Raw genomic sequence first — 16387 nt, 5'->3', positions numbered from 1 at the left:
GAATAAAATAAAAATAAATAAATAAAATAAATAAGTAATATGTCATGTGTAATATTCAGATATTCCTTGTTTTAATGAATGTCTTTTTCCTTTTTTTCCAAACAGCTGTGGTCGAGGACAGATGGGCCAATTGTGCTCAGAAAGAGGTGATTAGTGAACATTTTAAAAGATTACTACCTTCCTTGCATTTTATGTGCATTTGAATATAGGATGGCAAGAAAAAAAGGTGTTAATTCATGTCTGTTTTTTTCCAGTTTGCAAAGACAACTATTACACCAACAACGATAATTCTCCCAACTGTTTCCAATGCAAGTGTAACGTCTCAAATACCATCAAGTGAGTAAAATTTTCATAATTTCTTTCGTCTCAATTCTTAAGTAATAACCTACCATTTATTTTGGTTGTGTGTAAAGTTGGGGGTGGGAGTGGGGGACATGAATGCCTGAACCTAATTGACATGGCATACACAACCTCCAGTAATGACTTAAACAAACTGATAGATATTTATATCAATTGAATACTGTTAAAATCTTTTGGTTTCCGAGTAGTCTTAAGGCCTAGGAAAAGAAATGAAATGAAAGAGTTTCCTACATGTTGCGACCGACCCTAGAAAAACCTGCTGACCCTAGACTTTTTTGGGGGTGGATCCCTGCAAGGGGTAATAATTTTTCAAGCTTGTCAACCTTTTCTAGCTCCATGGTCTGACACCTGAGTGATAAAACATTGTACAGTTGGTTTTCTAACATTCACATTGAAAATAAAAGTGTCCTCATGCAAGTTTTACTTTGTTTAACTGTATTCAAGTTGTATAAGATGGACCCCTATATAGATATCACTGATTAGAGGTAAAAAAAAACAAGAAAAAAAAGATAATCCCTACCTACTGACCCTAATTTTTTCAGGACTGAAACAGGAAACACAATATTTTTTTCCTAGGCCTAAATCATAATGTCCTTCTTCCCTCAGCTGTGCGGCCTGGGAAGGTGCGTGCCACTGTAAGCCTGGGTGGACCGGGGAGACGTGTGACGAGATCTGTCCACTGGGCTTCTTCGGAGCTGACTGTGGGCAGGTCTGCAACTGTACCGCCAGCCAGGAGTGTAACCACACCACCGGACAGTGCACCTGTATTCCAGGACATCTCAATGATAGGAGGTGAGGCTCAATCAATCAATCAACCAATCAATCAATCAATAAATAAATAAATAAATAAATAAATAAATAAATAAATAAATAAATAAATAAATCGATCAATTGATTGATTTATTCATAAAACAAGGAATTTGCAGCCACAGGCCGAATTACATCCTGTTGTACAATTAATTTATTTTTAAATTCATTGGTATACAATAAAAATCATCAAAGTTATTTACAATTACTGGCATTAAAACTTGGTTACACATTAAGATCAAAAATACTGATTGACTTTAAAAATTGCTACTGCAGTGCACTCTGCCACTTGGTTTGCACGTGACAACAGATGAAACCATTTCCTGCTTGGCTCGAAAGCAGTGTGCAGCAAATTTAACTTGATTTTGAGACTTTAATGCAGTGTTAATAGTTAAGTGTTGGTGCAAGTCATTATGAAATAATGCTTTAACTTCCAACACTTAGATTACAGAATTGGGACTTACCCAAATTTTTGGTTGACTCCATCAACCTTGTTCACGGAATGGACCCATCTACTCTTGGAACGTGACGTCAGAGACACGTGAACAAGGTTGATGGAGACAACCGAAAATTTGGTTAAGTCCCAATTCTGTAATCTAAGTGTTGGAAGTTAAAGCTTAGTCTTTATTTCATAGTTAAACATGAAGTTGTTGTTGTCATTTTTCAGCTGTACTCCGTGTGAAGACGGGAAATATGGAGATAACTGTGAGAGGACCTGCGACTGTACACAAGAAGCCACCTGTTCTAAGTATGATGGGATGTGTATATGTCCCCCAGGTGAGCAGTAACTATCATCATCATCATATTGATGGGGTAGGGTGGCATACGTGTGGTGTAGTGGACAGAGCGTCCGACTGTCAAGCAAGGAGACCCAGGTTCAATGCCCAGGGTTGGACCCAGACATGTCCGGACATGCACCCAGATGTTGTGCCCTTGGGAAAGGCACTTAACACGCATTTCCCCCCTCAGTTAAAGGGTTCCTGGGTCCTACTAGGGTTTGGGTTGGTGTTAGGAAGAGCATCCAGCCGTAAAAATCTTGCTTCAAAAAAAGACTTGTACTTGGTGCAAGCACGTCTAACCCCCGGTTGGGGAAAAACAACGTTAAATTCGGTTTAGAAAAAAACAACAACAAAAAAAAGGGGTGGCCACATGGGCAGTCAGCTGAGCTCACCCGTCCCCATTTTTTAGCAGTAACTATGGCAACAGTTAAAGATGTTCCTTTGAAGCCCCATTTTCAAAATTTTCAAGTGAATCCCACTTCTGACACCATTTTGTAAGACTGCTAAAATAACCATACAGAATGATTGGAGTACATGTACTAGTATCTATTCCCTTGTGAAATGGGGAAAAAAAGAAATCTTACTTTTTTGTTCTATCTTGTTCTACACATGCCAATAAATAAATAAATGAATCAACTGAATATTGTGCTGTGTATTTGCCTTGAAGTACTATGATCTCTAACTCATTTTCAACAATAGTAATGGCTGTATACTCATGCAAATTGATTGACTTTGAACAGGTTTTGAATCCATCTAGTTGCTAGAGTAACTGTTTAATAATAATCTCAAGACCTGGATGTTTGTTTGTTTGTTTATTGTTTATTTAACCAGAGAATATATCACCCTGGAGGGCAATCCCCAAACACAATAAAAGAAATCTTACTTTTTTAGCAATATAATACAACATAAAGTAATCACTGAAGAAAGCTTAATATGTACAATCAATGGGCAATTTAAAATATGGTAACTTATGCACAAACTTAAGTAACAGAAGAATAAGTGGACCAAAATAGGCATACATCAAATAATATCAAATCAATCATTCAGAAATCAAAATAAATAATAAGTGAAATAAGGAAAAAGGATGTTTAAACTTCATTGATGTTTATTAATAATCATTAATGTTTGTTTTGATTGTATTGTCAAGGCTACACGGGTGACCGTTGTGAGCTGACGTGTCCTGCGGGTACCTTTGGCCAGAACTGTCTGCAGTCCTGTAACTGTACCAACGCCACCACCTGCCAGCCCATCGACGGTACCTGCTTCTGTCCCCCGGGTACCTCTGGGGACAACTGTGAACTAACCTGCACGGTGGGCTACAGTTCAATTATGTTTAGGCCACACCAATTTAATTTCTTGGTTATCGGATTTGCCCGCTTCATTTTTTCTGATTTTCAAATAAAAATAAAAATTCAGAATCAACTGTAAATTGCTCCTATTTTGCCCTGAACAGTTGAAAACAGTCCTTTTCATCCTAGTTATTACAGTTATTCCATCTTTCAATGCAGTGGTGTCATTAGAAGTTCAAAATTCATTGTTTAAATTTTGAACCAGCCTGGTGAGTTGACTTCATGGCTCCTATCGTACCATTTTGGGCCATAATAGGATGCCTAGGCCTGTTTTTGTTTTTATTTTTTTCGCCCGCCCGCTCCTTTATTTTTCTACAAAAATCCGTTAATCAAGAAATTAAATTGGTGTGGCCTTACTATCCAGTGTCGGGTTATGAAGCTGGTGCTCAGGTTTGGTGTGGGTTCAATCCCGGCCCTGGACCAGGAGTGTCTTTCTGTTTCTTTGTTTTTGCTCTGTTTCTTCTCCTCCAAACAAGTAAGGTCAATGACCTGAACCAGAAGTCTGTCACCATGGTAACTAGTGTTAGGTTATACCATGTTGCAATATTATAGCAGGAGGGATTTAGACTCCAGTCACCATATACTAGTATATGAATGTGTAATTATATATGATATGAATTTGAGTAAGAATTAACAGAGCAGACCATATGCAAAGGTACAATGTAAACATTATGCATTTGCTTTGCAAATGTTATTTTTCTAGTTCTCACACATCTTTTTCCCACCAGAACATGACCTATGGTTTGAGCTGTGGGAATCGGTGTGACTGTGGTGAGCACGCCTCAGGATGTGACGCCAGGACCGGACAGTGTCAGTGCGAGGACGGCTGGTTTGGTCAGTTACGTTAATTTTACGGAGCACGCCGGTAGATCGTACGTACTTGCACGGAATTCGTAATGTATTGTGCATAGCATTTCAGCAGAACGTCTCATATAAGGTTGTATTTGCGTGTATAAGGCTAACATCCCGTCTGTAGTTTCCAAATGTTGTGTCAGAAAAGATATCGTCTGCAACAGGCAAAATTATTGGGTTTCTTTCAATCAGTTCTCATCCAAACAAGAATTTGTCTGAAAACTCTTTTCACTACTTCAGGTGTGCGCTGCGACAACCCCTGTGAGAATGGTACAGCCTACGGAGCCACCTGTAACCAGACGTGTAACTGTCAACATGGATCGTGCCACCCAGACACGGGGGCGTGCCAGTGTGAGGTCGGCTTTTCTGGCAGCACCTGTCAAAGTACGTATCCAATGTGCCTGTTTTACCCTATGCGTTAATTAAGGATTATTGACCCGCCCCGAGGTGAATATGGTGTGATAAAGCCTTGTCAGTTGCTGTAACCACCGAATGAAGCCGAATAGTGAGTGACACATTCCTGTATAGCACATAAAAACTTCCATATGGAGTCACCTGAGGTCACTGGAGCAGGGTCGTGTTCTATTTGGGTCATTGGCAGGGAACACTATTCTTATGGGTCACCAGACGTCATTGGAACATAAGTTATTTTTGGATTTTTTGGAACTGAGTCGTGTTCTATTTGGGTCACCCGAGGTCAATTGCGGGTGATTGTTGGATTGTTTAATGTATGGATTGGGATGAATAATGACCTGTTTTGACTCTATTTGTCACATTATGGCATCATAAGCCATGTGGAATGGAGCCTTCTGATTGGTCAACGTTACCCGGCTATATTATAATATGTAATGCACTAATACATGAGTTTTGTTTCTGTATTTAGTTTGCGCTAACAGGAAGTATGGCCCAGACTGTACCCTCACCTGTAGCCGCTGTCCTGACAACCATGGTTGTGACAACAGGGATGGACAGTGTACCTGTCCACAAGGGTTTACTGGACCCACCTGTGGACAACGTGAGTAATATTTCCTCTTCTTTAACCAATTTACACATTGTAAGTTAAGTGACCACTTCTAGGTACATGTTTGGTCAGTTACAGGAACAGCAAGTCAAAAACACCTGGTGGTTAAGACAAGCTCAACTCACTCACTCTCACTCACTCTCACTCTCACTCACTCACTAACACACACTCACACTCACTCACTCTCACTCACTCACTCACTCACTCACTCACACACTCACTCTCACTCACTCACTCACTCTCACTCTCACTCACTCACTAACACACACTCACCCACACTCACTCACTCACTCTCACTCACTCACTCTCACTCACTCGCCCCCTCGTTCACTCACTCACTCACTCTCACTCACTCACTCACTCACTCACTCACTCACTCACTCTCACTCACTCACTCACTCACTCACTCACTCACTCACTCACTCACTCACTCACTCACTCACTCACAGTACCCCTTTAATACATCAGAATGGTTTTCATCCGATTATACAGGGGAAGAAACCTACTCTTCTATCAAAACATATATATTTCATTTACCTGTCCTCCTTCTCTCTAGATAATCTTCTATCCAATTTTTGTTCTAACTTGTTGCATTTTCAAAAAAAACTTTCTGTATTCTGATTATATGCAAATTAATTGTCTTCTTCCAGGCTGTCCGTCTGGTTTCTATGGAGATGGTTGTCGTAAACAGTGCGCATGTGAGAACAACTCTCCGTGTCATCACGAGACTGGCCAATGCATCTGCCGCACACCGTACAAGGGTTCCAACTGTTCCGAAGGTTTGTTTGTTTGTTTATCCATTTAACCAGGAAATACATGTCGCCTATTGGCGCTTTTCAAAGATGCCTGGGGGGATAACCCCAACAAAACTACATGACATTGTAATTATAACAATAGATTAAGAATGAACTAACAAAGGTCAACTAAAAATAAACTTATCCTGAACAAGACGAAATCGTAACTAACTCATCAACAATCAAATGAAATAGTAGTAATAGTAACTTGTATACATGTACCCAGGGCCACTCTGTAAAGCAGTGCTTAGCCACTGAGTAGTGCTACCCAGGTTAGACAACACAGAAATAAATGAAAACTGAATTTTTTATTTGAGATCTGAAGTAACATTTGCAAAGCAAATGCATAATGTTTACCTTCGGACATGGTCTGCTCTGTTAATTCTTACTCAAACACATCCACATACATGTACTACTAGTGTATGGTGACAGGAGCAGAGCAGACCATGAAATTGCAACATTATGTAACCCAACACCAGTCACCATGGTGACAGACGTCAACAAATCATGTCATTGGTCAGGACAGAGGTTAGTGTTTGGAGCAGAAGAGGAGGAAGAAACTGAGTAAAAACAATAATGAATAAATTTATTGTGCCCTTCCCACCCAGAGTGTCCAGCGGGTACATACGGACAAGCCTGTGAGAACAAGTGTTCATGTGTGAACGGAGGGAAGTGTGGATACCACGGCATGTGTGACTGTGCTGACGGATGGACAGGGACCCACTGCACCGAGAGTGAGTTTCAAAAGTCTCATGTTTTTAGTTTTAATGTTTATATGCTAAGATCACTCAATTTACCTCATTATACAGAATGTGGGACAATACAATATCCACACACAGCCTTCAAAGAAGTCAAACTTCACAATAGCAAGCATTGTAGCAGTAGTAGAAGTAGTAGTAGTAGTAGCAGTAGTAGTAGCAGCAGCAGCAGCAGCAGTAGTAGTAGTAGTAGTAGCAGTAGTAGTAGTAGCAGCAGCAGCAGTAGTAGTAGTAGTAGTACAGTAGTAGTAGTAGCAGCAGTAGTAGTAGTAGTAGTAGCAGTAGTAGTAGTAGTAGCAGCAGCAGCAGCAGTAGTAGTAGTAGTAGCAGTAGTAGTAGTAGTTCTGCCTTCTCTGGCTGTATACAACTGTAAGCAATTAGCCTTAGCCTTGGGCATGAATTTGTAAATAATAGATGATGTTTTCAGTAGTCAAAACCAGTGAAGGATATTTACCTCTTCTGTATGTGAGCAAAAATGTTTTGAGATAACTTGCCTCCTTTTTTTTCATTTAAAGCTTAAGAGCTCAAACCAGTCTTTCCTTGGTGCTGAATGTGCCATCCATTCAACATCACGCTTACACACACTCACTATCGAGTTTATTGTCTGTTGTTCCCTGTCTTCTGAGGGTTAGAAGCTCCTTGCTACCACCATATACTGTACAATCTAACATGTTTGTTGTTTTCTGTACACTAGGATGTCCCCCTGGCTACTTCGGTAGGAACTGCATGCTGCCTTGCACCTGTGCACACAACTCTACCTGTAACCCGGTACATGGCGTCTGCACGTGCGCAGAAGGTTGGCAAGGAGACACTTGTGAGGACGGTGAGTCATTTAGAAGAAAACAATTTAAAAAGAACAAGACTGGCAATGAAAACATACATGGCGACGGTGGTTGCCGTTAGGGTTATTGTTTGCATGGCACTAACATGATTTCATGATTTTGAGGAAGACTTGGTACCTGTTAAGTCTAGACAGATACAGTGCACTTCTCCCCTGAGTGTATAATGAACGAGCCCCGGGGTCACAGAAAATAGGGCCATCCGGGGCAGACAGTACATGTCTTCCCAAGGGTTTCCAGGATGTGGGCATAGATGTGTTTCAGAGACATTCCTGTGGACATTCCATTTCTGTGGACAAAATGCCTGTACCATTTCTAGAATTCTTGCAAACTGCACACAATACTGTACCATTAGGCTCCTCCTTGAGTCGTCGCCAAAAAAGAGAATAATCTAGTGTAAAGTACTGGTAAATTACTAAGGGTCGGTCACTTTCACTCAGAATTTTAGAAATGTCTAAAATTTGGAATTGAGTTTAAAGTATTCTGATTTGATATATTATTGTCTATAAAGTTTTGTCTTCCATAGATAATAATTGAATCAAAATTACTCAAAATGATTGAGATGAATATGACACTGGAAATAGTAATTACATAAGAAAAGTACAAACAGTAACAAACCAAATGATTGACACTTGTTGATAAATGTTGATTATTTACAGACATTGACGAATGCAGTCCCAACAATACAAACAACTGCCATGAGAACGCGAGGTGCTCCAACACAGAGGGTTCCTACACCTGTACCTGTAACTCTGGGTACGTCGGTGACGGATTCTTCTGTGCCCGTAAGTATTTTAGTTTATGTCATCCCCCATCTCTGTTACACTGTCTCATTCAGGGCTCGAAATTCATTTTTGGGAATAGGTGCACTGGTGCACCTAACTAGAAAATTAGGCGCACAAAAAATTTTTGGGTGCACCATATTAAACAAAACATAATTAGAGATCTTACTGCTCCTCTTCTGAGCTTGAATCCAAAATGGAGCTACCTTCAAAATCTTACATGTACTACAGTAACTAGAATGTATCATTTTTCGGACACTTACATGGACATGTAGATGCCAAGAATATCCTTATACAGTACATTTGATATGTAAAAACTACCCACAAAAATATTTGGGTGCACCACAGGGGGACCCACAGAAAAAAAGGGTCCACAGCTCCAAGTTTGGAGTGCCTACATAGGCCAAAAGGTTTCCCGTGCTCTATGCAGAGCATAGGGTTGGTGCCCATGCATGTCCATTTCCGTAGCCCTTGGGCGACACACAGTTGTGCAAGGCACTACAGCAGGGGGCTAGTCCGCTGGTAGTGCTGTGTGTTTGACCTTCCCACACTCTTTCTCATATATGCTGAGTGCTAAGCAGAGAAAGAAGTGTGTACCATTTTTAAAGTCTTTGGTATGACCCGGCCGGGGTTTGAACTCACGACCTCCCGGTTACAAAGCGAGCACTCTACCAATTGAGCTATTGCACATTTATACAATTTTTGTTTCTACCTACAGAAAGGGGAAGTGATGGAGCCTTCTACAAGACTCTGACCGGTATGAAACTCCGTGTAGGGCAGACAGCTCACTTCAGGTGTCAGTACCGCAACCTGGGACAAGCCCTGCTCTTCTGGAGGAACGGCATCGACAACAACAACAACAACAACCTGTTTGTTGACAGCCTTTCCCTGGACAAGGAGAAGACCAAGCAGATGTGGGCAGAGATGCATGATGGAGACTACCATCTCTACATCTATAACGTCACTAAGGCAGACCAGGGGAACTACAGCTGTGTCATCGACCTTGGAAACAATAATGAGAAACTAACAACTGCTGAGCTCACTGTAGCAAGTAAGGAATTCTGATAATGATACTGTTTGTTCTTGTGATAATGCATGAGTCGTATGACCATTAATTTCAGCTAGTTGACAATAAAGGGTTAATGGCCCCAAGGTGTCTATGGTGAGATAATCCCTAGTCTGGTGTGATAACCACCGAATAAACCACCGAGTGAGCATAGCTTAGAAATGGAAAATGGAGCCTTCTGATTGGTGGATGCTTCTGGCTAGACAATAATGAATATACCTTAGGACAGTCATTATAAAGAGGCACTATTCCAGTAGTACATTTACACAATTACTGCCTCATCATTAAGATACAATTATGTCTAGTAAGATAAGAAATTTTCCAAACATTTGTAGGCATATGTAAACTCAAAGGAGAGGGGAAGGAATGAAATTTCTTGTATTTAAAATCAGGCTAAAATCAATATTAATGCAAACGCAGATCTCATCCATAACATTTACTTTTTGTGGCATTACAATGTACCTGAGGTCACCTAAGTTAGCGCCAAATGACGGAGCCTTGTGATTAAGCCCAATAATTGTAAGCCTTACAATTCAGCCTGCAAAGAGAAGAGTAGCAGGCCCACCCAGTAACTAATTACCTACCTTCCAGGTTGTCGTAGCAACTATTACGGGCCAAAGTGCGACAAGCAGTGTGACTGTAGCGGACGTGGGGACTGTGACAGTGACACCGGAGAGTGCACGTGTCCGGAGGAATGGGAGGGAGAACACTGTGAACTGGGTACATACCCTTCTCTTTCTCTCATATCTCTCATTGTTAGACAAACTGTGCAAAGGTAGAACGAAGAAAGTGTTCAGTCATCTCATGTCTACCAGTAATGACCATACAATAGACAAACTAGTACATGTAATACAAAACGTGTGTGAATTCATCTCCAGTTAAAAAGGAGAAATTTTCAAGACCTAGATTTGAATGTACTTTTAGTAGTTACTTACTTTTTACGTTATCCTTTTTTTTTCTTTTAACTAGCTATGTTCCTCAGTTACAATGTAACATCATATTCGTATGTTTGCATGGACATGGGCTTGAACATGCAATAAAGATTCTAATTATTATTAACTTTATCCTTCAACATGTATCATGCCAAAAATTGTCTGGTAATAACACTGTTTTTTTCTTGTAAACACAGATGTTGATGAATGTATGCCCAATGCAAAACCCTGCAGCCACAATGCATATTGTGACAACCGTCCACCCGGCAGTTACACATGTACCTGTATGAACGGATATGTCGGTGACGGCAAAACTTGCAAAGGTACAAATAATCATGTTTTGTGTCATTAAGACCATCTTATATATTCTTGCAATGCCCAAAAGTAAAGTGCTTAATGTAGTGCTGTTATTGATTTTGATAATATTTAAAAGTCTGAACTTTGTAGCCCTTTTTTTATCCTTTTAAGTGGTGTAGTTTTTATTCAGAGCAGAAACAGCCTTGCTTTCACGTCATAGCATAAGCGGTGGCAATTTCTGATGAAATTTTGGAGCAGGGCCAGTCCAAATGTCCAGATGTTTGCATGTGACATCGCAATTGCCATATTGGATGGTTACACTGGAAGCGTCAGTCCTATGAATTTGCATAATACTCAAAGTTATGTTACAGTACATGTACTATTAAGTGACTGTAAGTGCATACTGTAAGTACTCAAATGTTTGCTTACTAAGTTTAACCATGGCAGACAATGCTTATATCGTGGCTTAGAACGTTGAATCTAAGGGTGTTAATGTTATTTTGTATGTCACTTGGCAGCCTGTCCATATGGATTTTACGGGAAGAAATGCGGGAATCAGTGCATTGGCTGTGCTGAGGGCGAGTTCTGTGACAAGGTTTCGGGCTGTAAGTCATGCAAGGGTCCCCAAGATGACAAGCACTGTGGTACGTAATATACGCTCCTTGTATATCACAATTTATTCATCATGATCCGTACCTTCAGCTAGTACTCAGTAGTAGACAATGATCTACATGTATTATGGACAATCATTGCAAAGATGCGCTATTCCAATGGTACATTTGATTTCATCACTGTTTCCTCACCAATCAAGCTCATTTAGTGCTTCCTTATTCGCCCTGTATTGGAATATGGGGCTCCTGTGTGGCACCCATGCCAGGTCTCACGACAACGCAACGACGGAAGATCGAAAGGATCCAGAAACGCGCAACCAAAATCATTCTTGGCCACAACCTACCCTACGACCAGTCATGCAAAACCCTGAACCTACAAACTCTGCATGACAGACGGGAAACCCTGTGCTACAAGTTCGGCAAGACCCTGTCCAAGTCTGACACTTACAAACAATGGTTACCTCAACAAAGGGGCAAAGTCAGCGTGAGGGTTACCAGACAAAGTCACAAATACGACCCATTGCCAGCACGTACTAAACGCTACCAAAATAGCCCTCTACCGTATATTGTTAACCTGTTAAACGATGGCATTTAGTTTAGATATTGATCTTTGATAATTAATTTATATCTTTTAAATATGTAATTGTACCTTTTTATATATGCATTACGACTTTTAATTATGTATTTCATCTTTTTAATATGTATTGTCACCTTGATTGTTTATGTCAACCTGTGCAATTTGTATATGTACATGAACTCACAATTCAGCTAAAGGCTGCGACGAGTTTATATTCGCACAATGAATAAACCATTCATACATACATATCTACTTCGCATTCGTAGGAACATGGCAAAGCTACTACGAGTTAACCATAATTTTTCAATGAACTTTTACCGATATACCAGTAATTCTAATTACATGTCCTTCATCATTCAGGAAGAACACAACTGTGAATGAAGTACAATTATAATAATTATTGTAATTGTTTTGTTTGAATATGTCATATTTTCTACAACAAGTGGACAACTTATCAGGATTTTCATTCTATTTATCTTCTATCAAACAGTTCTACTTGTAAACAAGCCGGCATCCAACAACAACGCAAAAGTGATCATAGGTATGACTTATGCTCTTTATTGTAAATTACCTACTTTGTACATGTACGGAGTACAGAGTTGTCAGAGTATTATGCATGTATGGAGTATTATAAGTGCAATTATTGCTGACATTGCAGAGATTGATGGTTGATTGATTCTAAGAGGCATTAAGGAGGCCATATATATCAGAGCACTTCAGCCTTCAATTAATAGAGATGGTGGACGATATAAAACTCCCTGGCACTTTTGATCAATTGCTCACATCACGTATCTGTAAAGTCTCGTGTGAATAAGGTCACGTGTTTGTAACCGTAACTCTCACGAGATCACCATTGTGATTAGTGATCGGTCATTAATTATCCTGATGACAGTGGTCGCTGAAAATTTGATCTCTTTCTAAATTGTGTGTTGGAATTAAGTTCAATGTCTTACTATTAATACCAACCAGATGAACTTTCATGATAGTCAGAGATTGATAGTTGATATGTTCCGTTGTCCAGCGGTTCTGGTGTGCCTGGTGGTTCTGGTTCTGCTGGTTGTCGGCGGTGTCTGTGCCTGGAGACGACGGGACAAGATCAGGAAGTGGAGACGACTTCCCTCAGTCATGTAAGTACTGCTGTCAATCAATATCTGCTAAAGTGTCTTGGTTATTATTTAATCTTCAATGACACCTGGGTAGCTCCTTCAGCCAACAGCTGATTTCCAAGGAGGCCCAGGGGGAATACAATATGTAAAAGAATAATAGATTATCACCTCACCTCACCTCACCGGTCCCATAGCAGACTGTCCTGCCGTCGGGGCAATTATACAAAGTACACTGTACATAACAAAAAATGTAAATGAAATCAGTATAACTGAAAGTTATACATAAATAAATGAATAATACGAACATGAACTGAGGAAATTTACAAGAATCATAACTTCAAAACATCTTGGTAATTCAACAGTTAAGTTAGTAGAACATTCATCAATCAGTGACTGTTTCTGTAAGGTAAAATCACGTACCTCCAAATTTTTGGTGTCTACTGTACACCTTTCTCACGGAGTGACCTAGTCTCGCGAGAACACGAGACTAGGTCGAGACTTGTGCGGATCTTCTGACCTCCCCCGCCTCCTTGCGGAGTAGGGGTAAAAAGGACTTGGGCAGCTCCCAACCTTCATTGCGACTCATCCCGGCACGTTCCAACTGGATGTGGACCGCTTCCTTCGTCTTTCTATAGGCCTTACAAGATTCTTGGTCTATGATCTTAATAATGCCCAAGATGGGGCCGTTAGTAACCCTATGGCCCTATTTGAGTTCATGTTGGCTAAGGGCGGATAAGTTAAGATGATCAAATCTCTTTTGTTATCTCAGAATGACTCTATATTTGATCATCAAAATACTTTAGCTAATCTCTTTCAAGATCACTTAAAAAAGTCTTCCATTGTGACATTTCTAAAGTTTTCAGTTCTAATGCTGTTGCTAGTGTAGTAAAAGTATGTTTAAATGACTGTGTATTTCTTTTCCCCCACAGATTTGATCCCAGGAGGCCTGACTATGATGTCTGTAAGTATGCATAATTGAATATGTCATATGGAGACTTTCTGAATATTTAGAAATCTTAATGTGTTAAACTTTAGGAATCAACACACACACACACACACAGGGATTCATGGGCAAGCATTTACTATAGAAACTACTGTAGTTTATTAGTCCACACTTAATCTTGGAAAACGTATTGTTTTTGCTCTGTTTCTTCCTCCTCTTCTTCTTCTCCAAACAGTGACCTCTGACCTGACCAATGACATGATTTCTTGACGTCTGCCACCGTGGTAATTGGTGTTGGGTTACATAATGTTGCAATTTCATGGTCTGCTCTGCTCCTGTCACCATATACTAGTAGTATATGTACAAATGTATGTGAATGTGTTTGAGTAAGAATTAACAGAGCAGACCATGTCTGAAGGTAAACAATCATAATGCATTTGCTTTGCAAATGTTACTTCTATAGTTTTATTTTGTCTTTTGTATGTCATTTATTTGCTACATGGTTCTCCATGTACTTATTGACGTTTCTTTTCCTGCAGCTACTGAGTCCTCCTTCATGGGAGCTCCCTTCTACAAGTCAGCCTCGCTGTTCAAGAAAGCGCGCACGTCGAAGGGAAACGGAGCGGCCGCGGAGGCTGCCGACAAGGAGATGGTGGTCCTGGGACAGGGGGCGTCGGACGGCGCCGACCCGAAAACCCAGCTCATCGTGATGGACAAGGACGATGGGGACATCGAAGACGAGCTGGAGCCCATGCACCTGCCGGAGGATCAAGGTCGTTCAAGGTCATCGTCCAAACCCACGTCATTATGACGTGTTAATACGTGTACGTCACCCAAACTTATGTCATTATGACGTGTTAATACATGTATGTCATCCAAACTTATGTCATTATGACGTTTTAATACGTCATCCAAACCTATGTCATTATGACGTGTTAGTACGCAGGGCTGGAAATACTGGGTGCATGTGTACCTTAGTGCACCCAATCTATTTCTCTGGGCACGCAAATATTTTTGTAGGTTTACATTTTAGATGTTAAATATATAGTAGTAACACATTCTTAACATCTTAAGTGTCAGAAAAATAATAAAATCATTGTGCTAGTACTTTTCTTTAGAAATGAAACATAATTTGTTTTTGCTGACATTCTACTAATTTTATTTTATATGGTGCAAGCAAAAAAAAATTGTGCACCCAGTTTTTTTGGTTGCGTGCACCAGTGCACCTATTCCCAAAAATGAATTTCGAGCCCTGTAGTACATCATCCAAACCTATGTCATTATGATGTGTTAATATGTCATCCAAATCAACTACATGTATTATGAGACCAACTACAACCTTTTCAAATTGCACTGACAGTTTTTACTCATCAAAGGGGTTTTCTTTTTCTGAAAATACTTTCTGTTGATTTACTGATTGCTCTAGTTAGATGTCTTACCGTATAACATAACATCAGACTAAGATATATAACGTGCCTTAATCCTGGAATCATGGGTATAAGACTTAGTATAAAGTTGCTTGAATGTTACCACTCAGTACTCAATGCTACAGGGTTGTACTTGCTGTGTATCAGTGTTGTATCCTTAGAATTATGAATGCAGGTGGCTTGCCAGTGTTTTTGAGGTGAATGTGCTACTTTTGATAAACTTTATTTCATGGCGTGCCTTTATGTCATGGAAAGGCCACACCAATTTAATTTCTTGGTTAACGGATTTTTCTAGAAAAATAATGGAGCAGGCGGGCGAAAAAAAATAAAAATAAAAACAGGCCTATAGGCATCCTGTTATGGCCCAAAATGGTACGATAGGAGCCATATGAAGTCAACACACCAGGCTGGTTTAAAATTTAAACAATGAATTTTGAACTTTTAATGATACTACTGCATTGAAAGATGGAATGACTGTAACAACTAGGAAGAAAAGGACTGTTTTCAACTGTTCAGGGCAAAATATGAGCATTTTACAGTTGATTCTAAATTTTTTTTTTTTTGCAAATCAGAAAAATAATGAAGCTGGCGAATCCGTTAACCAAGAAATGAAATTGGTGTGGCCTAACAGTTAACAAGAAAATGCAAAATTACAGTGATACGGTAATAACATTGTAAACTTACGGATGAAATATAAATCACTTTTTTTTCATATACAAGCTTTCTCAGACCAAAATTATATTCAACAAAATGAAAACAGGTGTCACAAAATATATTAACTAGATGTTTCAACATGATTGAATTCTGTAATACAAGTTAGCATTTGTTCATAGGTTTGTACATAATTCTTGTGGTTTCCAACAAGGACATTAAGTATATCCTAGTCTATAAATATGAGGTATTGTAAATACCAGAGTCTAGGTAAAAAAATGATTTCATTTTTCGCGTATAGAACGTAACAGGTCCCAAAAACGACGACAAGGAAAATCCAATGGTCGAAGATGTACATATACGTTATGCAGTGTCATTGTAGCAAATATATTTTGCAGAAAGGTGTTTGATAGAGTCATGAGCTACTAGTATGAAG

The 16387-nt window shown here is 39.7% G+C and overlaps 1 protein-coding gene across 1 annotated transcript; it reads left to right on the top strand.

The window, feature by feature from the left end:
• Positions 1-38: 38 nt before the first annotated feature.
• Positions 39-14859, top strand: LOC109468332 (multiple epidermal growth factor-like domains protein 11). Its single transcript, XM_019766580.1, has 21 exons — positions 39-146; positions 255-336; positions 967-1152; positions 1835-1944; positions 3094-3257; positions 4024-4129; positions 4388-4531; positions 5031-5162; positions 5819-5947; positions 6571-6696; positions 7415-7543; positions 8219-8344; positions 9060-9392; positions 9999-10127; positions 10537-10662; positions 11155-11280; positions 12315-12365; positions 12846-12951; positions 13860-13891; positions 14413-14733; positions 14812-14859. Exons 1-20 carry the CDS (start codon positions 122-124, stop codon positions 14682-14684), a joined length of 2634 nt encoding a protein of 877 aa, XP_019622139.1. The 5' UTR covers positions 39-121; the 3' UTR covers positions 14685-14733; positions 14812-14859.
• Positions 14860-16387: the final 1528 nt, after the last annotated feature.

Source organism: Branchiostoma belcheri, unplaced genomic scaffold, assembly GCF_001625305.1.
Source record: "Branchiostoma belcheri isolate BF01 breed outbred unplaced genomic scaffold, Haploidv18h27 scaffold2, whole genome shotgun sequence".
NCBI lineage: Eukaryota > Metazoa > Chordata > Leptocardii > Amphioxiformes > Branchiostomatidae > Branchiostoma > Branchiostoma belcheri.
The sequence above is the reverse complement of the archived record's forward strand: the minus strand, read 5'-3'. Positions and strand labels throughout refer to the sequence as shown.